Below are 26,460 nucleotides of genomic sequence, written 5' to 3'. Positions count from 1 at the left end.
AAATAACATCTTACAACATCAGTAAAAATTATAAACAAAATACAAGTATTCTTATTTCCTTAACAATATAATAACAAAAGTAAAATAAATAAACAACAATGCCAGTGTATGTTAGTAACTTAATTAATCAAGCATATTTTCAATAAAAGCAAATTAATGAAATCAATATTTACAAAAAAATTATAACCAAATAGAAATAATGTTTTCTTCCTTTACAATATTACACACACACGTAAAATATGTAGTGACAAAATATAATACTCCAAACCTGTAATAACTCAACAAAAATTTAATTACCAGTTTATGTCTTTATAATGAAAGTCTTAAGAAATACTTCTTTTGCTTACTTAATCAGATGTTTTCTATTTAAATTCACTATGGCTCTGCAAAAATGTATGGTCATGTGGATTCACATTTTGAACCTTTCTTTTAACTGTAGACCCAGTTTTGCGGCAAAAAAGAAAAAAAGAAAAAAAAAATTAAATACCTGTATTATGAGAACCAAATACAACAACAAATACATATTGGCAAAAAAGATATTCCTTAATTAAAACCATGATTGGACATAACAATTTTTAACACTTACCTTTGAATAAGCTCAAGTGTGGCACTGGCTGACTCCTGGTACCCAATATTTAAAAAATAAAAGCAACCAAAAAGCACAGAGAGTGCTGCAGCATAATCCAGCTTCTCTTCAATGCAATGTTTCACTTTCCCCTCAATGCTGACCATCCACTTAGATGAGGTTAGAAGTTTATCTCCTGAAAAATGAAAAGTCACTCTAAAAACTGCAAAGAACATATAGGTTGTTTACTATATGTTTTATGCTTACCATGATGAGCCTTGGTGTGGCTGGTAGGGTTTGTTCAGTCTCTATTGAAGTTTCCTTGAAAACAACATAAGATTTTTTTTTAAATAAAAAGATTACTCAGCAAAAACGTAGCAATGTTCCCTTTAAAAGGGTTTATTTTAATAGTTTTATTTAATAATTTAAATAAAATTAGTGCATTAAAGGGAGTGAGCAAACTTTTCTACCATCTCATATGAATTTGCAAGTGGAAGCACAGCTCTGAAAAATTACAAGCCACAAATGCACACCCTAGGACCTGACAGTGGAGGTTCGCCTGTGGATGCCTATGTATAACTTTATCTTGTTTTTGTGACTGCCTGTGATTTCTGTGCATATGAGACCTAAACAAGGAGAATTTCTTAAATGTACAAGGGCACTTCTGCATTCCACAGGCATATTGAAAATTTGCTCTATGTTGGTGTTTTTATATGTGCATAAAAAACACTAAGCTGGTGGAAAGACACATTGCACAGTTTGCATCTGTACATTGTGGCAAATGTTGACTAACCAATTAAATGAATAAATAAATAATTACTAAATAAATAAACATTCTGAGATGGTAAATTTTTGATCAATTCAATATTTTGCAACACCAAGGGATGTCACTCAAAGTTTTGAGGAGAGGCTCAAAACTCAGCTAACCATATAGCATTCTGGAAATAAAGGAAGTCCAAGAACAAATAATAACAACAAAATAATTTAACTTCACATAAAGTATTCTAGAAACCACACTTATATTTGAACAGTTTACTTACTCCTTGTGTAAGGTTCCATTTTAAGGCTTAAAACGTGAAAACGTCACAGCTGGTTGACTAACGATGCAGGCTGAAAAGTAAACAAATGACTTGACCACCAGGCTGCCTTAAAGAGGCAACACCTTCACTTTTAGGATAAGGCAGTCAGTTCGTGTGTATGTGTGTGTTAATGCATATTGCATAAATCCTTGGTTTCTGCCTGAATATGTGTACACTTCACAATATAATATGACGTAATGCACTCGAGTAGTGTTGGAGGACAGTAATTTACTGATTAATGTTACAGTTGGTACCTGTAATGGGTACATAGAGTAATTTACTGTAATTTATTTTTTGAGCTGCATAAATTCTTAAAGATGCACCTCATATTACAGTAAGATATTGTTCCCAGAAGATACAGCAAAACACTGGCTATTTTTCAGTTATTTACCCTAGAAAATACAGCAAGGGTTAACAGTGTACTTCTCGTGGAGATTTCACCACAACAAAACTGTGTAAAACTCTTGGACATATTTTAAAGATTCTATGCCACGAATTTTAAATACTTCACATGCTTTTGAAAATCCAGCGTTTAGTTGATCTTAATAAGCGGTCGTCATCACAGTTGTCTTTGTCTTTGTTTCCAGGCAGAACATTAAAGAATGCGACACACATCTCACGTAAATCTTGTATCTTTCAACCAATACGATGACGACTGAAAATGTTTCCACTTCTGTGTGCCATATGCATCAGATGTTTAGCCAACAGTGGGCGTGATGTCTGAAGCTGAGACTACCTTCACACAAGCTCCATCTGTGCCATCTTCCAGATGACATGATGTGGGTAGTTGTTTCTGATTTTGACTTTGAGACTTGGTCATTTGGGGATGATATTTGAGATCTCCATGGGGTGCTAGAAAATTAACAGCTATACATTTTGCTGATTGTAAACCTATGGCTCTTGACTTCTCCAAATTATCTCTCCAGTCAAGTGTTCTGTTCAAAACAGATGCAGACCTAAATTGAAAATTTTTGTATTGGAATTGCATATAAAATTGACATCTATTTGGATTCGTTTTAACATAAGCAAACTAAAAAGTGATGCATATTTATCTATCATATGTCAATATTTTTAATGTGTAGTTCCAACTTTACTTCGAGTTCAATGACAGATCATGAACAGCTGCCATGTTTTCCCAAAAGAACACAATGGAAAAGATACTTATACAATAAAAATGCATGCTGATCACTTCATTTGCTATTTGGATTGGTAAATTTGAACCTGGGGTCCCATAAACACTAGATATATATCATTATACACTTAAAGATGTTTTACTCATGCTCATCCAGACCTGTATGATTTTTTTTTCTTCTGTGGAGCACAAAAGAAGAGTGCGGGTCAGTTGGGTCTAATACCTCATTAGTAGCCACTAACTTTCATTGTATGGACAAAAACAGTTTAAACATTTTTCAAAATATATTGTTTTATGTCCTACAAAATAAAGAAAGTCATACAGTATGTGTTTTGAATGACATGATGATGAGTAAATGATGGCATTTTCATTTTGGGGGGAACTATCATTTTGAAAGAAGAATTACTTTGAAGTGAAAAGTAACTGGTTTCCCTCTCAAAAAATGATTACACCTCTGCGGTTTGTTTTCAAAGGAATGAATTTGCCTGCTCTTTCCCAATCTCAAAATTATCAGACATCCTCCCTCATTCTCTGCATGCATCTACTATCATTTGTGTATCACTTCCTCCTCTAACTTTGACTGGATGATGATAATATTGTCTCATTATGTAACTAAACTTTCTAATGCTGCCTGCTATCAGTACACTCATTTCACACTTGATTAACAGATCTCTTGCTTCTGGCACTGTTCCATTAGAACTAAAAACTGCTGCTGAGACCCTAATTCTCAGCAAACATTGTCTAGGTCCTTCTGTATTAAATAATTATAGACCCATCATAAACCTCAGCTGAAAAGAGCTGTTCCCTCTCAACTACAGCTGCACCAAGTTTCTTAATCTCTGTACAAGCCTTACCGGGCAGTAAATTGTCCTTTAAAAAAAAAAAAGTGAAATGACATACAGCCAAGTATGGTGACCCATATTTGGAATTCATACTCTGCTTTTTAACCCACCCAAAGTGCACTCACACAGCAGTGAACACACACCCGGAGCAGTGGGCATTCATTTATGCTGCGACACCCAGGGAAGCAGTCGGGGGTTCAGTGCCTTTCTCAAGGGCACCTCAGTCACGTACATGCACTCCCCCCACCTACAATTCCTGCCGGCCCGAGACTCAAATTCACAACCCTTCGATTGCAAGTCCAACTCTCTAACAATTAGGCCACAACTTTCCTTTACATACAGTAGCAGGGACAGATCTCTGCGGGGCCATAACTGACCTCCGCCTTTTTGCTGAATCAGGGGGGTTTAATATTCAACTCCTTCTGCACCTCAAGTCTTTATTGTATTCTGTCATTTAGATGTAGGCATCACTGACTCTCTGGAAACTCTCCCCTGGTTCTGTCCTTCAATGACAAACCAATATAGACCAATCTCGAATCTCCCTTTTCTGTCCAAGATACTAGAAAAGGTGGTATCCTCACAATTACATTCCTTCTTAGAGAAAAATGGTATATGTGAGGATTTCCAGTCAGGATTTAGACCGTATCATAGTACTGAGACTGCTCTCCTTAGAGTTACAAATGATCTGCTCTTATCATCTGATCGTGGTTGTACCTCTCTATTCGTTTTATTGGATCTTAGTGCTGCATTTGACACAATTGACCACAACATTCTTTTGCATAGACTTGAACACTTTGTTGGCATTAAAGGAAGTGCATTATCATAGTTTAAATCCTACTTATATGACCACCATCAGTTTGTAGCAGTGAATTAAGATGTATCATATAGATCACAAGTGCAGTATGGAGTACCTCAAGGCTCAGTACTAGGGCCGCTACTCTTCACGCTTTATATGTTACCCTTGGGAGATATCATCAGGAAACATGGTGTTAGCTTTCTCTGTTATGCTGATGATACCCAGCTCTATATTTTTCCGCGGCCTGTTGAAACCCACCAATTTGAAAAATGAATAGAATGCATAGTCGATATAAAAAAAACTGCATGACGAGTAATTTCTTACTGCTAAATTCTGAAAAAACAGAGGTGTTAATTATAGGACCTAAAAACTCTGCATGTAATAACCTAGAACACTCTCTAAGACTTGATGGCTGCTCTGTCAATTCTTCGTCATCAGTTAGAAATCCTAGGTGTGCTATTTGATTGCAATCTTTCCTTAGAAAGCCATGTTTCTAGCATTTGTAAAACTGCATTTTTCCATCTTAAAAAATATATCTAAATTACGCCCTACGCTCTCAATGTCAAATGCAGGAATGTTAATCCATGCATTTATGACATCAAGGTTAGATTATTGTAGTGCTTTATTGGGTGGTTGTTCTGCACGCTTAGTAAACAAACTACAGCTAGTCCAAAATGCAGCAGCAAGAGTTCTTACTAGAACCAGGAAGTATGACCATTTTAGCCCGGTCCTGTCCACACTGCACTGGCTCCCTATCAAACATCGTATAGATTTTAAAATATTGCTTATTACTTATAAAGCCCTGAATGGATTAGCACCACAGTATTTGAATGAGCTCCTTTTACATTATAATCCTCTACATCCAATACGTTCTCAAAACTCAATTTGATAATACCTAGAATATCAAAATCAACTGCGGGCAGCAGATCCTTTCCCTATTTGGTGCATAAACTCTGGAATAACCTACCTAACATTGTTCGGGAGGCAAACACACTCTTGCAGTTTAAATCTAGATTAAAGACCCATCTCTTTAACCTGGCTTACACATAACATACTAACATGCTTGGTCCCACTTTATATTAGGTGGCCTTAACTACTATGTACTTACATAAAAAATAAGTACAATGTACTTATTGTGTTCATATTGTATTGTAAAACACTTTTGCTGCTATTGAGGTGGGATAGGTGTAAGGTTAGGGAGAGGGTTGGAGGTATGGGTAAGTTTAAGGGTGGGTTAAGGTTTAAAGTATGAGTCAACAGTGTAATTATAAATGTAATTACAGAAATTAAATACAGATGTAATTACATGTAGTTTTTTTTAATACAAGTACAATGTAAAAACATGTATGAACACAATAAGTACACTGTACTAAATTATTAATTAAAATGTAAGTACATAGTAGTTAAGGCCACTTAATTTAAAGTGGGTCCATATGCTTTTAATATCCAAATCCGTTAAATGATTTTTTAGGCTGCATTTATTATGTAAACCGGAACCGGGAACACTTCCCATACCACCCGATGTACTTGCTACATCATTAGAAGAATGGCATCTAGGCTAATATTAGTCTGTTTCTCTCTTATTCTGAGGTCACCGTAGCCACCAGATCCAGTCTGTATCCAGATCAGAGGGTCACTGCAGTCACCCGGATCCAGTACGTATCGAGACCAGATGGTGGATTAGCACCTAGAAAGGACCTCTACATCCCTGAAAGACAGCGGAGACCAGGACAACTAGAGCCCCAGATACAGATCCCCTGTCTCAGATGACCACCAGGACAAGACCACAGGAAACAGATGATTCCTCTGCACAATCTGACTTTGCTGCAGCCTGGAATTGAACTACTGGTTTCGTCTGGTCAGAGGAGAACTGCCCCCCCCAACTGAGCCTGGTTTCTCCCAATTTTTTCAATTAATAGAGTTTCGGTTCCTTGCCGCTGTCGCCTCTGACTTGCTTAGTTGGGGACACTTCATCTACAGCGGTATCAGCGGTTGACTTGATTGCAAATAAATGCACAGACACTATTTAAACTGAACAGAGATGACATCACTAAATGGGCTAGGTGCACAAGATGGCGCCGGTGAGCTTCAGCGGCGCAAATGTGTGCATACTTATTTCCGGTCTTGCAATGATCGCATTGACAGTAAGGGAAAATTACATACGAAACTTGACTAGATGTATATAATTAATGATTTTCAAATTTAACAGCCGATAGTGGTATATCAAAAACATGGGGAAACATCCCTACATTTTGCGTACCTCTTTGTGGAAATTCATCAAGATACATTGCCGAGATTGCTTTATTCTTCTGTTGATTATGCGGATCAGCGTCAGGTCAGGTCCACAGGGATTTCTTTTTTCAAACACAAACCACTCAAATATGCAATACTTTTCATTTTCGAAGAGCTGGTTTTGTTCTGACTGTTATGTAAGATCAATGTTTCTTACTGTCAAACAAGACGCACAGAGATTTCTGATAAAGCATGTTTTATTAACTTTATTTGATTACATAATTTATAACTAACTGTACAATTAAACGTAATATAATTATGGTAGGTTTGCCTTAAATAAAAGATTGCTTTTTGCATTCATGTGTGTTTGTGTTTATTTGTTTTGTGAAAGATCTGCAGCATAAATCATTATCTGTCTATATGAGCAGCCATGTATATTGTTATTCGTTTGCATTAATTATCAGATTAAACAGATATTAAAATTAGTCACATATTTTTTACTGTATATAATAATAAAATATGTTGTGAAAGAAGATGTTACGGTTGGGTTTTAGAAAGGAGAGGGTAGGATCCAATTGCAAAGGTATGTTTAATAAAACAAAAAGGGTAAATACAAAATAAACAGTCCAGGATGACAAACCAAACAAAACAAGAGAGGGAACCGGATGAAACGGGAACTTGGAGGAACGAGAAGGTAAGAGGAAGTCTCGGGAGACGAGAACATAGGTACACATAGGGTAAGGACTCCATACAGACAACAGAGGAGGACAGCAATATATAGGGAGACTAATGACAAAGGATTGTCAGCACCTGTGCGATTTAATTGGAGTGCAATTACTGTGAAGACAGGACCATACTAGAGGAATTAAAGTGCCTATGGTGAAGTGCCTAAGGAGAAGTGAGCTCACTAGGGAACACCCAGGAAAACAGAGACTGACAGCGTGACATTACCCCTCCCCTATGGAGCAGCTGCCAGATGCTCCACCTGAAACCCAGGAAAACCCAACGGAAAAGGAGGTAGGAGGGAGGTGGAGCGGCGGCGGACTAAGGGGAGGGATGGAGGGTCAGAAAACAGAGACAGGAGAACCAGATAGAATGGACAGACAGAGACAACCAGGTGGAATGGAGAGACAAAGACAGGACAACCAGGTAAAATGGAAAAAACAGAGACGGAACAACCAGATGGAATGGAAAGGCAGAGGCAGGAGAGGTGTAACACAAAACAAGGAGTCCAGGAGGGTGGTGGACCGGCGGAGGATAAAGGGGAGGGACGGAGGGCCAGGTCCAAAGTAGGAGAAAAATAGAAAAACAAATGAAAACAAAAACACAAAAACATGGGTCCATAGAGGACATTAAGTGATGCCCACCCGGCGGAACAGAGGGCCATCACACCCAAGTGGTCAAGGCAGAAGCCCCCCCAGGGCGGAGTGGAAGACCACCACGTCCTCGCGGTCAAGGCCGGAGTTCCCCAGGGTGGGGCGGAAGACCACCACGTCCTCGCGGTCGAGGCCGAAGTCCCCCAGGGCGGAGCGGAAGACCACCACGTCTTTGTGGTCGGCCCAATGGGAGGACGAAGATCACCGGTGACTTGACTCAGTCCTCGAAGATCACCGGTGACTAGCCTTGTCACTGGAAAGTCCATGGTACCTAGTCCTGACTCTGGAAGGTCATCAGGGACTAGCCCTGACTCTGGAGGGTTCACTGGAACCTGACTCGACTCTGGTGAGTTCACGGGAACCTGACTCGACTCTGGAGAGTTCACGGGAACCTTCGGGCACTGCCTTGGCCTCCGGAACAGCATCGGGCACCGCCTCGGCCTCCAGAACACCATCGGGCACTGCATCGGGAACAGCCTCGGGCACCGCCTCGGCCTCTGGAACGGCCTCATGGCCGGCAGCGGCCCGCTCGGGAACGTCCTCCTGGACAGCAGCGGCCCACTCTGGAATGTTCTCCGGGCTTTGAGGAACAGTAGACGCTTTTCTCCTCCTCTTCCGCCCTCCATGATGGCGAGTTGGTAGCACCTTGTCTGGAGACTCAGGCGTTGAGTCGGCCATCTTGTGCTGTGGCACTTGGCTGGCGGCCATCTTGTGCTGTTGCGCTGGAATGGTTGGCACTCTGTACTTTGGCGCTGTGCTGGCTGCCATCTTGCCTCGTGGTGCTGGGTTGGCGGCCATCTTGTGCTGTGGCGCTGGGCTGGTGGCCATCTTGTGCTGTGGCGCTGGGCTGGTGGCCATCTTGTGCTGTGGCGCTGGGCTGGCGGCCATCTTGTGCTGTGGCGCTGGGCTGGTGGCCATCTTGTGCTGTGGCGCTGGGCTGGCGGCCATCTTGTGCTGTGGTGCTGGGTTGACGGCAATGCAGTGCAGCGGCGTTGGGTTGGCGGCCATTTTGTGCAGCAGCACAGGACTGGCGGCCATCTGGTACCACGGCGCTGGCTCGGCCGATCTGCGTCTCCCTTCTCCTCTCGGAACATACTGGGGAAATGGCGGCCCCCAACCGAATCCCGGGTCGATGGGAGCCCACAGTGGAGATCGCTGCCGGATCTCCTCCCGACTGTTTGCTCCGGAGCGACCTCCCCTGGTCCCCCGGAACACCACTAGGCGAGAGTCCTCAAAGCCACCCTTCTCCCGCTTGCTGGCTGGGGAGGAAATGACAGCAGGCATACCGCTGGATCCTTGTGGATGGAGTCCTTCTGTGACGGTTGGGTTTTAGAAAACACAAGGAGAGGGTAGGATCCAATTGCAAAGGTATGTTTAATAAACAAAAAGGGTAAATACAAAATAAACAGTCCAGGATGACAAACCAAACAAAACAAGAGAGGGAACCAGATGAAACGGGAACTCGGAGGAACGAGAAGGCAAGAGGAAGTCTCGGGAGATGAGAACATAGGTACACATAGGGTAAGGACTCCATAGAGACAACAGAGAAGGACAGCAATATATAGGGAGACTAATGACAAAGGATTGGCAGCACCTGTGCGATTTAATTGGAGTGCAATTACTGTGAAGACAGGACCAGACTAGAGGAATTAAAGTGACTATGGTGAAGTGCCTAAGGAGAAGTGAGCTCACTAGGGAACACCCAGGAAAACAGAGACTGACAGCGTGACAGATGACTGATGTACGTGTACTATTGAGAAATGGATACTTCTGAAGATAAATCGCAGCCCACGTCTCACGAGGTAAATATTATAAAATAATAGAAAAAAATAAAATAAATAATGAGAAATAGAGAAATCGAGAAATAAGTAATTTGTACATTCACATATTTGGTAAGATAAAAATACATTATGTAGCTGTGTATACACACCATGAGTTCAACTTTCATTTTGTGAACAGTAGGGAACATTAGTGTATTTAATTCATTCACCGGACCCAAACATAAGCAAGTTTCAAATCCACTGGCTCAGGTAACATTTATAGTATAGTAATAATACCAGTGTATATCTTATTTGGATTTGAAGTGATATTATAAATCCTGTAAACATATAGAAGGTAATATTTGGACTTCTCCGGTTCTCTGCACTGACGTTTAGCACAACCGGAAATATCTACGCACACACTCGTAAGACTGGAAATCCAAGATGGCGGAGATATGCAACTAGCCCATTCAATGATGAACTGCCTTTTACTGTCACTTTGCATTATTGACACACTTTTTTCCTAATGAATATTGTTCAGTTGCTTTGACGCAATGTATTTAGTTTAAATCGCTATATAAATAAAGGTGACTTGACTTGACAAACAGCAGTTTCTCCATCCTCCATCACTCCTGTTATCTGCAGTGTCCCACAGGGTTCTGTTTTAGGTCCTCTTTCTTTTAGCCCAAGTTAATGTCTATATATATTAGTAAAGTGCAAGGTAAAGGTGCACCAATATTACAGTTCTGGCCAATACTGATAAGCCTATAGTTATTTTAATGTTATGGCCAATAACCAATAAATCTTCAATATTAAAATTCAATACTTTATTGTCTAAATAAATTAAAATTAAATCACCAGAAACTAGTGTTGCACAGTGCACAGATACTTCAAAAGTATCATGATTACTGGACTAAAGGTCCACTTCTTCATGATTCCATGTTTTAAATTTTAGTTAGTGTGTAATGTTGTTGTTAGAGTATAAATAATATCTGTAAAATTCTAAAGCTCAAAGTTCAATGCCAAGCGAGATATTTGATTTAACAGAATTCGCCTACAACGAACGACCCGTTTGGACTACAGCCCTCTAGTTCCTGCAGTAATGACGTCACTAAAACAGTTTTTTGACTAACCTCTGCCCACATGAATTCACAAACAGGGGGCGTGGCCTTGTTGTGCTCCGACGGAGAAGAAGGAAGAGCTGTGTTTGTGTTCGCCATGTCGTTGAAACACTGTTATTTTCATCTCTGAGTCCAATCATCTTTGTTTGGGCTTCCCAGGGACGCTGTACTTGGAGATTAATGGTTACAATTTATGTTTAACTCAGTTCCGGAAAATTATAATCCACATATAAAACTATGTGCAGCAGGTGTGGTGCGTTAAACAGTTTCTGTAACTTATTACACAAAGGGCGACGCTGTTTAGCTTTGTTAACTAGATGGTAGGTGTTCTGTCCTCACTAGACGTGTCACTTCTCTATCCAGCTAGACAGACAGTGAACAGGCAAGATGTTGATTCATGGCTTTTAATCCTCCATTAGGTTTCATGAATGTTTTCTCGTTTAACTTTAATATTGTAAAACTGTAAACAGACATAGGAAATACAGCAATCAGAATTGTACATATTCAAAATGAAGTTGACTGAACAGTATTTACTGACTAATTAAAGCATTCAAATGAAACATTAAATCAAAACATTAAACGTTACATTTTCGTGCATTTGTTAATTATATTCCTTGTTTTAGGTAATTTCTTGTAATCACGGAATTCACATAAGCCTATTAACCATAACAAAAGATCGCTAGCATACAGGACTGACTAACTGTTAATACTCTCGCTTTGCATGTCACTTCACATTTCGTTTTTAGCAACATTTGCATCTCTAGATTAATGAATTAACTTTTAAACATCTTAAACCTACTAAACATCATATTTATATAATAAATAATAGCGACTTACAGCCTTATGTGGGCCACGACCTCACCGTACGAGCCGCACTTCAGCCATGACACTTCACAATGAACTCAATGCAACAAGTCATATGAAGGTTACCATACACAGTCCTCGCCACAAGAGGGCGCTTAAAGGTCAACATATAAACAAACCAAACTTTCCTTATTATTAAACTAAACCATTACACTCCCCGCCTGGTATAAAAACTTTTATACCACGATTTAACACTTATCAGTCTTTGTATCACTACTTTGGGAAAGCAGGAGAATAAGTTGAGTCACTGGTCGAAAGTATACACGAGAAGTCCCTTGCTTCACAACTTTGACTTCCACTTTTCTGACCTTCTTGTCTTCGCTTGGGAAGATTTTAGTAATGAATCCAATGGGCCATTCATTACGTTTAACTTGTTCATCTTTCAACAAGACTACATCCCCTTCTTGAATGTCATCTTTGTCATGAGTCCATTTCCTTCTTGGCTGAAGCACTGACAGATATTCTTGTCTCCAGCGCTTCCAAAAGGTATCTGCAAGAACTTGAACATGTTGCCATTGCTTTTTATACATGTCTTTCATGTCAAATGTCCCTTCAGGAGTGGGAGCAACTCCTGCCTTAGGAGTTAGAAGCATAGACGGTGTCAAAATAATTGGTGAGTCTGAATCAGTACTTATGGGAACCAATGGGCGAGCATTAATGATTGCCATAACTTCTGCCATTAGTGTTGTGAGGACCTCATGGGTAAGACGAGTTGGACCTGACTGCAGAAACCTGGCGTCTAGAATGCGGCGAGCGATGCCAATCATTCTCTCCCATGAGCCAACCATATGTGATGAGTGAGGCGTGTTGAATGTCCATGTGCAACCTTCGTTGCTGAGGTAGTCTTGGATCTCAGGGTGATCTGTACTGATTTTTAGCTCCTTACAGGCTCCAATAAAGTTGGTTCCGCGGTCTGATCTGAGAACTTTGGAAGGACCTCTAACTGCGAAAAACCTTCTCAGTGCATTAATAAAGCATGAGGTAGACATAGATTCAATTACTTCTATGTGCACTGCACGAGTCCCTAAGCAACTAAATAAAACTGCCCAGCGTTTACTTTCTGTGACCCCACCCCTAGTCTTGCGAGTGACTACACTCCAGGGTCCAAAAACATCTAAGCCGACCCTAGTGAACGGGGGCTCCATGGTGAGTCGATCTTCTGGTAGGTTGGCCATTTTCTGTTCAACAGGTTTCCCTCTAAGCCTACGACAAGTGACACACTGGTAGACTACACTTGAGACTAGTTTCCTGCCTCCAATTATCGAAACACCAGCAGATCGCAACGCTCCCTCAGTGAGGTGAGGACCTTGATGTGCGACACCTTACATTTACATTTACATTTAATCATTTAGCAGACGCTTTTATCCAAAGCGACTTACAAATGAGAACAATAGAAGCAGTCAGGTCAACAAGAGAACAACAACAAAATACAAGTGCCATGACAAGTCTCAGTTAGTCTAGTATAGAACGCATTGCCAGGTGTATATAAATTATTATTTTTTTGTTTATGAAAAAGACAAGAAAAGGTACTGGTGTTAGTAGGTTAAGTGCAGGCGAAAAAGATGAGTCTTTAGATGTTTCTTGAAAATGAGTAAAGACTCAGCTGTACGAATTGAGATTGGGAGGTCATTCCACCAGCTGGGCACAGTCCAGGAAAAGGTCCTTGAGAGTGATTTTGAATTTCTTTGGGATGGCACCACAAGGCGTTGTTCACTTGCAGAGCGCAAACTTCTGGAGGGCACATAGGATTTAACCAGTGAGTTTAGGTAAGTTGGTGCCGTGCCAGTGGTCGTCTTGTAGGCAAGCATCAGTACCTTGAATTTGATGCGAGCAGCTACTGGTAGCCAGTGTAACCTGATGAGGAGAGGAGTAACATGAGCTTTTTTTGGCTCATTGAAGACAACCCTCGCTGCTGCATTCTGGATCATTTGCAGAGGCTTGACAGTACATGCAGGAAGGCCCGCCAGGAGAGCATTACAATAGTCCAGTCTGGAGAGAACAAGAGCTTGGACAAGAAGTTGGGTTGCTTGCTCTGACAGGAAGGGTCTAATCTTCCTAATGTTGTATAAGGCAAACCTGCAGGACCGGGTCCTTGTAGCAATGTGGTCAGTGAAGCTTAATTGATGATCCATCACAACTCCTAGGTTTCTGGCTGTCCTCGAATGAGTTATGGTTGACGAGCCCAGCTGTATAGAGAAGTTGTGATTAATCAGTGGGTTAGCTGGAATCACCAGTAGTTCAGTCTTTGTAATGTTAAGCTGAAGGTGATGGTCATTCATCCAGCTAGAAATGTCACTCAGACAGGCTGAAATGCGAGCAGCTACCGTCGGGTCATCAGGCTGGAATGAGAAGTAGAGTTGGGTGTCATCAGCATAGCAGTGATAAGAAAAGCCATGCTTCTGAATGACAGATCCTAAAGATGTCATGTAGATGGAGAAGAGAAGTGGTCCAAGTACTGAGCCTTGAGGAACCCCAGTAGCAAGGTGGTGTGACTTAGAAACATCACCCCTCCAAGACACACTGAAGGATCTGTCAGAGAGGTAGGACTTAACCCACAGGAGAGCAGTTCCAGAGATTCCCATCTTTCTGAGGGTGGACAGGAGAATCTGGTGATTAACAGTGTCAAAAGTAACCGAGAGCAGAGCAGTCTCAGCTGAGTGGCCACTTTTGAAGCCAGATTGGTTGCTGTCCAGGAGGTTGTTCTGTCCAAGGAACATAGAAAGCTCGTTGAACACAGCCCGCTCAAGTGTCTTTGCAATGAATGGAAGAAGGGATACCGGTCTGTAGTTTTCAAGAAGCGCTGGATTTAGAGATGGTTTCTTGAGCAGTGGGCTTACCCGAGCCTGCTTGAATGCTAAGGGAAATGTTCCAGATTGAAGAGAGGAGTTGATAATGTGAGTAAGTGAAGGTATGACTGAAGAAGAGATCGCTTGAAGGAGGTGAGTGGGGATAGGATCAAGTGGACAAGTAGTAGGATGATTGGACAGGAGAATTTTGGAGACGTCCATCTCTGAGAGTGGGGAGAAGGAGGATAAAGAGTGTGCATCAGTCATTGTGAAGTTTTCCTCAGTCTGTGGTGTGGAGAATTGTTCACTGATGGATTTCGTCTTATTTGTGAAGAAAGCTGAAAAGTCGTCCGCTGTAAGAGTCGATGGAGGAGGTGGAGGCGGCGGATTAAGAAGAGAAGAGAAAGTCTTGAATAGTGTCCGAGCGTCACAGCAGCTGTTAATTTTGTTGTGGTAGTAGGATGTTTTAGCTGTGAAGACATTTGCAGAGAAGGAAGAGAGGAGAGATTGATACACACTGAGGTCCGTAGAGTTTTTTGATTTCTGCCATTTCCTCTCTGCAGGAGACATTGTGAGACATTACCTTGATGGTAATGTCTCACAAGCAGAGTTGACACATGATGTTTTGTAGGAAGTATCAGTGGGTGCTTTTCGTCATACGTAAAGTCAGCTAGAGACGTCCGACCTGCCACCCTTAATAGTCCATCTGAGTCTATGAAAGGGTTTAGAGTCCACAAGGGGCTTGTTTTTGGGATTCGTTCCCCTTTATGCAGTTTCTTAATGTCCTCTTTGAATGCATAATTTTGGACACTTGAGATGACTGTAAGTTTAGCTTGAGTTTGAGGATTTGTACTGTTTTCGCCTGAAGTTTTGGACTTGTTTCTAGCTAGAGTAATGAGTTTTGCTACACCTCGTATGAGATGTTTCCATGTTGAGAAACGTTCGAACCGGTGAGGTCTGAGGGATTCGATGTTGGCTTTGGTTGCATAGGCATTCACATCTGGTCGAATCTCTGAATCATGCTCTGGTTCTATTAGCTCAAACTCGTTTGTATCAGCTGTAGATGAACACGGGGGCAGTTCCTTCAACAAGAATGGGGGTCCGGTGAACCCATATGTTTGTGGCAGTAGAAGTGCTGCTATTGGGCGAGTAGCAATGTCTGCTGAGTTGTTTTCTGATGAGACATGATGCCACTGGTTTGGTACTGAAGATTTTCTGATTCTAGAGACTCTGTTTGATACATAGACGTAAAATCTTCTTGACATGTTGTAGATGTAACCAAGTACAATCTTACTATCCGTGTAGTACTTTACAGCATGAAGCTCCAGGTCAATTTCTTGGCATATAAGCTCTGCCATTTCTGTAGCAAGGACAGCGGCACATAGCTCCAGCCGTGGAATTGTGTGAGCTGTTTTTGGTGCTAATTTAGCTTTGCCCATGATAAATCCTTTGAGGTGCTGTCCCTGCTCATTGACAACTCACAAGTAGGCGACAGCTGCTATTGCTGTGGATGAGGCGTCACTGAAGACACAAAGCTCTCTGTGCTTTGTTGAGGAAAGAGACAAAGGTACGTACGGTCTGGGAATGTGTAGGTGCTCTAACTCGAGAAGAGAGTCTCTCCATACAGACCATAGTCTTTCTTTGGCTAGCGATAGGGGGTCGTCCCAGTCGCATGGTTCGGAGGTTAGTTCTCTTATGAGTGCTTTTCCCTGTACAGTTATAGGTGCAACAAAACCTAAGGGATCATACAAACTATTAACAGTGGATAGCACACCTCTTTTGGTGAATGGTTTTTTTTCTTTAGAGACTTGAAATGTGAACGTATCCGATTCAAGACTCCAGCTGATGCCTAAACTTCTTTGCACAGGTAATGGGTCAGTGCCTAAGTCAAGGCTTTTGATGTCTTTTGCTAAGTCATTTGCTGGGAACGCCTCCATGATCTTGCTGCTGTTTGAGGCAATTTTGTGCAAACGCAGATTTGACTCAGCTAACATTTTCTGTGTTTTTTGCAGGAGAGCAATTGCTTCAAATTCAGTTGGGAGTGACGTTAGACCGTCATCTACGTAAAAGTTTCTGGTGACAAAATGCTCTGCGTCCTTGCCATATTCCTTGAAACTGGCTTCAGCTGCCTTGCGGAGCCCGTAGATTGCAACTGAGGGAGACGGACAATTTCCAAAAACATGGACTTTCATACGATACTCAATGATCTCTTTTGTGATGTCATTGTCTTTAAACCAGAGAAATCGTAGGAAATTGCGATGATCTTCCCTTACTGTGAAACAGTAGAACATTTGTTCCACATCTACTGTTATTGCAATGGGCTCTCTGCGAAATCTGATAAGAACACCAAGCAAGGTGTTGTTGAGATCTGGGCCACTTAAAAGAATGTCGTTGAGTGCTACACCCTCATGTTTGGCACTTGAATCAAAAACCACACGGATTTGCTGGGGCTTCTTCGGGTGGTACACCCCAAAGATGGGGAGATACCAACACTCTTCATTCAGCTGTAAGGGGGGTGCGACTTCTGGTTGCTTGTTGTCTATGACTTTTTGCATAAACTGTACAAAGTGCTCTCTCATTTCGGGTTTTTTGTCGAGACTTCGTTTTAGAGTGATGAGTCTTTTTAAAGCCTGGTCTCGGTTATTTGGTAGACGTTGTCTGGGTGTAACAAAAGGAAGGGGTGCAACCCAATTGTTTTTCTCATCCTGATACATTTCGTTCTGCATTATTGTGAGAAATTGTGCATCATGTTGTGAAGGTGCTAACTCTTCATCATCCACCCTCCTGATGAAGATAGTGTCCCCGAGATTGTCTGTTTGTATTGCCTGGTAAGTATCTGTGCAGATTTGAGTTTCTTTTAATTGACTTACAGATTTGTCTTTTATTTGCAGGACACTGGTACATGGTGTGAGGTACGATGGACGTCCGTTGAGCAGTGTGTTAGTTTTGTATGCTGCGACAGATCTTGATTTGTGTGCACCATTCAAACAGACATCTCCCACAATAACCCAGCCGAGGTCAAGGCGCTGGGCGAATGGTGCATTATGGGGACCATTGCGCTGCTCTCTCACTTTGTGCAAACACAGGATGTCTCTACCCAAGAGCAACAGGATTTTTGCATTTGAGTCTATGGGATGTATCTTGTGCGAGAGCTCCTTTAAGTGTGAGTGGTAATTGGCGACTTCAGGCGAGGGAATCTCTGAACGATCCTCTGGGATCATGTCACATTCAAGCATTGCAGGCAGTTGCACCTTTATGTTACATCTATAGACTCAACAATAAAGTCTTTAGCCTTTCTCCCTCTTACTTGTATGATTCCTGAACATGTCTTTAAGGTATACACCTCTGTGCCCCCTTTAACACTAAAGAGGTCAAAAAAATCTGAGCGGGCAAGAGACTGATTACTTTGGCCAGGCATATTTTAGCACAAGACCTTGAGCCGTGCTGTTCGCCACATACCTCTGTGCACATTGCAGTAGCTGAGACTGATGGTGTGCTGGTCTCAGGCTCCCCGCCATGCTGTTTCACCTCTGTCGGCGGTGTGATGCTGTTAGGGGGGGTGGACCTGGATGTAGCACTGTATTGTGTCTTTCACTCCCACATTCTTTGCAGGTGAGTTTGATCTGACAGTTTTTGGCTTGGTGTTTGGTTGATGCACAACACTTGAAGCATATGTTTTTATCCTTCAGATATGTTTTTCTCTCTTCTAGGGACTTACTGCGGAAACTGCGACATTTTCTGAGAGGATGTGGCTTTTTATGCAAAGGACATTGTTTGTCTGGATCCTTACTAACATCTATTGTTTCATTACTCTGTGCTATTTCTGTCTTTTTCACTGAAATCATAGTGCGAGTACTGTTTTTAACGGGTCTGTCAAACTTGGACTGAGATGCTGAAATAAAGGCGAAGCTAGGATCATTTCTTATACATGCTTGCTCCCGTACAAAGTTAGAAAAGGTAGAAAATGGTGGAAAAGTGACATCGAAATCTACCTTGTATTTGGATGCATGTGAGATCCATCTTTCTTGTAGGGAGTAAGGGAGTTTTTCCACTATGGGATTAACACCACGGGCTGTATCCAGAAAGGCTAGCCCAGGTGAATAACCCTCTGCTTTAGCTAGTTGTAGTTCAAGTAAGAGGTCTCCTAGCTCCCTTAGTTTACTTGAGTCTCTAGCTGTAATCTTAGGAAAGTTTTCAACCTTTAGAAAGAGTGCATGTTCAATTACCTTAGGTGCTCTGTAGGTTTCTTCCAAGCGCTGCCAGATCATTTTTAAAGCTTCAGAGGCATCATTGATTTGAGCCGCACTGATTCTTTTAGCTTGATGGTTTGACTTTGGTCCAAGCCATTTTACAAGTAGATCTAATTCTTCTTTAGGGGACAGAGACAAGTCTTTAGTGACATTCAGAAATGACGATTTTCAGCTACGATAATTTTGTGGATCATCATCAAAAGTTTGCAAAGTGGCTGACACCAGTTCACGTCTCATTAGATATTTAGCCATATCATTTACCTGTCTGAAAATAATCTGTTGAAGATTTGGGGGCATTGAGCTAAATGACTGGTGTTGATGGTTGAGAACTGGATGCAATATGTTAGGATGTGGTGTTGACGTGTATATGGAAAGCCGTTGTTGTCGGTGCTGCGGGGTTTCTTGCTTGGTTACAGGAGTATTGTAGAGGGTTGGTGATGGTTCTGCACCTGTGTTATGTTGGTAGAAGGTGTTTGAGATTGAGATTTGAGGCTGTGACAACACTTGGTTGTTTTCCAAGAATGCTTGACTGTCAATGAAATTTTGAACCTTTTCCTTGGAGTCCACAGGGTTGTCACACAGATGTTCTTTACTTTAAGACTGTTGTTCTTCAAACTGTGCGGCTGCTTCTAGTATCTCTGCTTCTGCTGCAGCAGCTGCTGCTTCTTTCTTTATCTTTAAGATATGTAGCTGAGCCTGCATTTGAGCTTGTTGTTTCATTACTTCAGCTTCCTCTTCTGCATAGACCAACTGCGCTTGAACAGCCTCAGCTTTAGCTCGCGCTTTGAGAGCTGCTACGCTTGCAGATGACCTGGTTGACCGAGTTGAAGAAGCAGAGCACCGGGATCTCGTTTCCAGCACCTCTTCTTGTACTTTCAGCATGTGACCACCTGGCTGTTGTTGGGGTTGCGGGTCCAATGGCTGCCACATGATGACTTGATGACTGAAGTTAAGGGCTTTTGAAAGGCGTTGTCTGCTGTTTATAAGGCTTTTTACTGTTCTGTCCTCACTAGACGTGTCACTTCTCTATCCAGCTAGACAGACAGCGAACAGGCGAGATGTTGATTCATGGCTTTTAATCCTCCATTAGGTTTCATGAATGTTTTCTCGTTTAACTTTAATATTGTAAAACTGTAAACAGACATAGGAGAATTGTACATATTCAAAATGCAGTTGACTGAACAGTATTTACTGACTAACTAAAGCATTCAAATGAAACATTAAATCAAAACATTAAACGTTACATTTTCGTGCATTTGTTAATTATATTCCTTGTTTTAGGTAATTTCTTGTAATCACGGAATTCACATAAGCCTATTAACCATAACAAAAGATCGCTAGCATACAGGACTGACTAACTGTTAATACTCTCGCTTTGCACGTCACTTCACATTTCGTTTTTAGCAACATTTGCATCTCTAGATTAATGAATTAACTTTTAAACATCTTAAACCTAATAAACATCATATTTATATAATAAATAATAGCGACTTACAGCCTTATGTGGGCCACGACCTCACCGTACGAGCCGCACTTCAGCCATGACACTTCACAATGAACTCAATGCAACAAGTCATATGAAGGTTACCATACACAGTCCTCGCCACAAGAGGGCGCTTAAAGGTCAACATATAAACAAACCAAACTTTCCTTATTATTAAACTAAACCATTACAGTAGGGCTGTGCAAAAAAACGAAATGCGATTTTAATGCGCATCTCGTCAGTAAAAACGCTCCTGTGACTATAAATACATCTCCTGCGACTATAAATACATCTCCTGCACACGCTCCTGCCCACTTGCTTCTCAAAACTACTCGCTCAACTGCTGTCGAATCACAACACAGGAACCGCTGGCCCAATCAGAACTCATTACGTATTTCTGAAGGAGGGACTTTATAGAACAAGGAAGTCATCAGCCCGTTTTTATGACAGTGAAAACAGCGGTATACAGATAGGTGAATTGTGTAAAAAATACTGTGTTTTTTTACACGCGAAACAAGAACACGTTATATTGCACACTGTGAATACATTCAAAGCTTCAAAAAAGTGTGTAAAACGGGACCTTTAATTCAACTCGTTCACGAATGAGAAGATCTCTCGGTCTCATTCAGTGAAGGGCGTATGGGTTCTCTACATTAGTGATGTGTTGTTCGTGAACATATCGTTCTTTTTGAACGAATCTTTTAGGTGAATGAATCGTTCTCGTTCACGCAATCCACTGATTTATATTTCTCGTTCACTGAAGTTCCTCCCTCTACAGGAGCGTGGCGCTATTAGCAGCACATGCACAGCTCAATGAACTGGGTAACTGAACCATTTCATCCTGTCAAAGAATTACTCAACCTCGAGCCAATAGCCTTTGAGTATGAGATGTGACAGAGCATGTGATTTGTTGAATGTAGTGAACAAATACGCCCTTCAGTGAACGAGTTTCATGAGTCTGAATACATCTAGGGATCTTATCGTTCGTGAACGAAATGACTGAACTGGTACCCATGTCGTTCGTGAATGAGTTGAATTATTTAGTACATCTTGTTCGTGGATGAAATGACTGAACTGGTACATAGCTTATCTCGTTCATGAACGAAATTAATGAAAGTAAACTGGGTTAGTCTGCCATTTAGCATGTCAATTTCGCAAAATGCAAAGCACAGGTACAGGTACTGTGCACATACGCTTTTGATATTTAGCATACAGAACTCCACGTTTAATCCCCGATTTATGAATGTGAATATAATACAAACTGTCTGACCAAACAATTAAAATGCTAATTAGGCAAGAAAACCTTGTGCTTTGTTCATCTGAACAACTTAATTAGACTTTATATATTGAATGTGATTATGCACACATTTTAATAAAGCCAGATCAGTTTTTGTAACAAGTAAATGCGTTCGTTGATTTAAGTCGTAACACATAATACACTTTTTTGCCACCTGCTGGCATATTTTGTGTAATACGAAGAAATAATCACTGAACGAATCAGTGAACAATTCTGAACGAATAATTTTGGTGAATGAACTGAAAATGATTGAATCTCTTGAAAGAATCATAATTTCCACCACTACTCTACATTCAACAAATAACTCATGAAACTCATAAAACAGTTGACAGGATGAAACAGTTCACAGAGCTGTTTATGAGCTGCGCATGCGCTGCTAATAGTGCCGTGCTCGCGCGCTGCTGTGGAGGGAGGAATGAGAAATATGAGTCAGTGGTTTACTAGAACGAGAATGATTCGTTCACCTAAAAGATTCATTCACAGACGAAACATTATTAGTGCAATTTCATATAGCTTATATTAAATATTTGGAATATATATTTTCATATTTCATTTTCAAAGAAATGTAACTTTATTCATAAAAGCGGGACCCGTGGGTTGGACAAAACCCAGACCCGCGCATCACTAGGCTGCATGTCCGAGCACAAGTGATATTGTGGCCGCCGGTCCACGACTGGTAGAAAAATATGATGCTCAACAAAGCTCACTGGCTGAGTTTTCTCCTCTGAAAGAAAAGGTTGCACAACTGACAGAATAAGTTACAAAATATCGCAATTCTTTACTAGGTATCGGTATCGAAACAATAATTTTGATATTGTGAAAACAATATCCCACATCAGTGAATATTTCCCTATTCATAAATCTCTGTTAAGTGTCTTTGTTATGAATTGGCAATAACACAATATTTTTTATTAACATTTTATAAAAGGTACTTTTACATTACTCAACACTCAAAATATTTCCTCAAACACATCTTTGCAAGTTCATTTGTATTATCAACTCAGCCATGTTTTCAGTAATAGACTAAATTCAAATAAAAGGGGAAACAAAGCCCAGCTTGTCTTACCTGTAGAGCTCTGCTTCAGCTTCTCGTTTTTCTTTTTCCTCCATTTCCACGGCCTGAAAATACGCCCCAGTGTTGCCAGCTTGCTGTGGCGCCGGATGGGAGGGGTGTGGACTCCACTCACCAAACAGCTGGAGCGCAGCACCTTCTCCTGCTCCATCACATCTGTAACACACAAGACAGACAGCAACCATCAGCATCTATCGGTGACATGAACATGTATACAGAGGTTAAGGGAAGATCCATGAGACTGAAACTGGCTGCTTCATTTAAAAAAGCACCTAATCTGATTGGAGCCATGTTTCAGTGGATTTATTTGTCTAAAGTCCATTCTTCTCATTTAAAACTACAGAGCAGATTAAAAACAGACTGTCACACACTAATCAACCTATGGAGAGAATGTTTTGTTTTTTAGAATGTTTATAAGCATTAAATACATATTAATACTTTAGAATCATTTTATATATTTTTTTTATTTTATTACAATTTCAAGGTAAATTATGGGCTATTCATTAAATGTAGACATTACTGTTGTGTGTTGTCACCGCTTGTCCTATATTAAATTGTGGGGATGTAAGGCCTTTCCCAATTTCTCAGGTCAACGACAGGGAAACACCCTGAATGATGGTCAGTCCATCACAGGGAAAAAAATCATTTAACAACGTTGGGAAAATGTATTATATATGCAATTCTAAAGCTTGACATCATTATTAACATCATTGCAAATAGTGACATACAATTGTCATGATACCATTACATTTACATTTAATCATTTAGCAGACGCTTTTATTCAAAGCGACTTACAAATGAGAACAATAGAAACAATCAGATCAGCAAGACAACAACAACAGTATACAAGTGCCATGACAAGTCTCAGTTAGTCTAGTACAGAACACATAGCAAGGTTGGTGTTTCATATATATATATATATATATATATATATATATATATATATATATATATATTCATAAACTTTCATATTTGAATAAGGATGGGATAAACAAATGTTAGTAGTTTTGTTTTTTGTCTTTTAGTCATATATTTTAGTTATGAGGCTATTTATATGCTTGTGTACAGATTTAAAATATGAAGTGGTTCTTGTCATGGAAAACAAACCAGAAATTATGCCATTTCCTGCTCAAATGAAGGCAATTACATAGCATGTACCACTTAAAACTTTTCTATTATATGTCTATACGAAATTTCTGATTATAGTCTTTCAGTTTTGAGCTTTAGCACAAATACATCTGCCTACATAAACACACACACACACACACATGCGATGCGGCTGTGAATAAGTCAGCAATGGTTTATCGTCAAAGAACAATCTACAAGACCAACAGCAGCATCAAATCCTTCAGCAAACTAGAGGTAATCCTTTTAAATATTCACCGGCAGGAAAAGCTCCATTCATAGAGCAAATGAGTCAGTGCTCTGCGAAACACTCTGTTACTGAAATAGTGTGGGCAGGGGCATCGAGAGAGTGCCGTCACAAACCCAGAGGCGCTGCAAAGAAGTCCTCTGATCATTGACCATTCAAGAAAAGAAGCAGGTCAATCGACTGAGCATCTCTGCCCAAGTAACCAGTAGTATAAGCAATCCAGGTCAAGCCTGAAAACTGTGCGGCGCAGCAAGTCAACAAAGCCAGGGTCAGCAAAGCCTAGCTGTTACTATGGTTACTGCTCCTCCAGATGCAGCGGCAGCAGAGCAAAGCCCCCTCGGATGCAGAATCCGAGCCACCGTATGAGGGGCTGCCACTGTCTTACGGAAAGGAAGATGGGGAAACGGGCAGGGGAGGGGGGAACTGGGGTCTGTTGCTATACGGAAGCGCTTGCAGAAGACCTCAAGCAGCCAATCAGGGCCCAGCCTTTCATAACATATAATATCAAGCACAGTAGTCCTTTCTTCAAAGCAGGGAGGTGTGGTACAAGGGGCTGTTGGCACGCTGGACAATCTGTTGGAATGGAAATATTAACTAATTAGCTAATATTAACCTATCGGTAGCTACAGTAAGAGTGGATGTTGATCTGTTAGACAATGTGTGCTACTAAGAAGCACGGTTATGAATTTTTAAAAGGAGTAGTAAATATTATCCAGTACATCTGACAATATCTGAATGAACATCTGCACAGTTATTCATTAAGTAAGTGACAGGAGAGCAAAGCACAGCGTTTTATGAACAGAGAGCCAGTCAGCACAAAGACCTGCATGCTGGCTGTGTGCCACTGATGCCCACGTTACAAATATCTCAAAAACACCTGCCAAAACCACTGATATAAGACTCCAGTAAACATATATGTTATGCATACAGGGTGTATTAATCCTGTAATCATTATAATACAATGCATGACAAAATTATCTCTTTTATTGTAATAGCAAACCTGAAATAGTACTGTATTCCAGGGTTATTATCGTAGAGTAAAAACTAAAACACCAAAAAAAAACATAACAACAAAATTTATTGAAATAAAATACTATTTTCTGAAATAAAACAAAACGTATTTTATTTCAGCTGTTGGCCAAGGCAGCATTTCTCATTTTTGTTTAGTTTGGAAAAAATAACTAAAACTAAATAAGCTAATAAATAAAAAAATATATTAAAACAAAAACTATATAGACATATTAATATGAAGAAAAAAATGTAATTGAAAATAAAAATAACACTGAGACTCAAGTTGTCTTAAAGTAGTTCCAGGTATTCCTATTGCAGAACACATCCCGATACATAAATGATGATAATAAAATTAAATAAATAAATAAAAGGTAGATCATGTCTGCTTTGATTTAGGCTGCTTTAGAAGTTCATATCCTTTTTATCTCTGTCACAGCTCATTACAAAACACTTCAAACATGATTTTAAAGAGGTGGATACCTGTTTTATTAACAAACTGGCAAATACTGCTTATGGCTTTGTCAGCAAATTTACACTCCTTTAGTCTTCAGCCACATTTACACCGGATATAAATATGTACTTCACATTAGATTATGATCCATCTGTTTTGAAATCCGCATCATTTGAATATCACAGCACCAATGTCTGTGGAAAAATAACGTGCACAATACATGTTAGCACAACTATTACTTGGAAAATCCACACTAGCAGATGTTTTGACTTTGACTATGTCATGAAGAAAGAGAAACTGGCAGCCTGAGCAGCTTCAACATGCAGATATAGCGTAACGTACATAACACATAACGCACATCAGTGTAAATTTGTTCCTCACTCACTGAAATTGACAAATAATTCTATAAAACTTCTATAAAAAATTAGGCAAAGTTTGAAAAAATGCTGTTTAATTTTCCAATAAAAGATTGTATATTTTTACATGATTCGGTACATTTAATTATCCCTTTGCAGATTCTGAGCAGCATACTGTATATAAATGCCATTCTGTATTAAATATATGAGAGGAATTATGCATCAAAGAAAACATGTGTACCTCTATCCCAAGAACATCCTTAAATTATCATTAATACTTCAAATATGACTGTTTTGAATACATACTGTACATCTCAACTCATATATTTCCAGCTCAGGCAAAATACTATAAACCTTTTATACCAAACAAACAATTTGGAGTTGAAATTCAGTTTGAACCTCTCCACTCAGATGTGATGGATGCCTTATTTAATAAAGCTCTTTGGCATTGGGAGAGGCTTTAAGTAAATGTATGTAAATGTAATGGAGTTGCTTATGGTCTGTCCTCTGAGGCTGGTTTTGGAGATGCTGGCCGTATAAACCCATTTGTCTGCAGTAGATAGATACTGCGAGCAGTTATTGTAATGTCACCCCAGAGATGAAAGTGATAGATTA

General features: G+C 40.4%; 2 protein-coding genes across 2 annotated transcripts in view; both read right to left on the bottom strand.

Annotated features, from left to right (window-relative positions):
* LOC113082139 (phosphatase and actin regulator 3-like) overlaps positions 1-26,460 on the bottom strand; it is a 59,827-nt gene that overhangs the window by 16,872 nt on the left and 16,495 nt on the right. Inside the window, exon 2 of the mRNA XM_026254013.1 lies at positions 22,650-22,811. Coding sequence (XP_026109798.1) covers positions 22,650-22,811 — 162 coding nt within the window. The remainder of the gene's footprint in view (positions 1-22,649; positions 22,812-26,460) is intronic.
* Positions 11,169-13,176, bottom strand: LOC113082140 (uncharacterized). The gene has a single exon (XM_026254014.1). It carries the CDS (start codon positions 12,940-12,942, stop codon positions 11,956-11,958), a length of 987 nt encoding a protein of 328 aa, XP_026109799.1. The 5' UTR covers positions 12,943-13,176; the 3' UTR covers positions 11,169-11,955.

Source organism: Carassius auratus, unplaced genomic scaffold (genome assembly GCF_003368295.1).
Source record: "Carassius auratus strain Wakin unplaced genomic scaffold, ASM336829v1 scaf_tig00035770, whole genome shotgun sequence".
In the NCBI taxonomy this organism is placed as follows: Eukaryota; Metazoa; Chordata; class Actinopteri; order Cypriniformes; family Cyprinidae; genus Carassius; species Carassius auratus.
Note: the sequence above shows the minus strand (reverse complement) of the source record. Positions and strands in the feature narration are given on the sequence as shown.

Coding starts and splice junctions, on each gene's coding strand:
- LOC113082140 (XM_026254014.1), bottom strand. CDS start 12,942: ATGGCCAACCTACCAGAAGATCGACTCACCATGGAGCCCCCGTTCACT.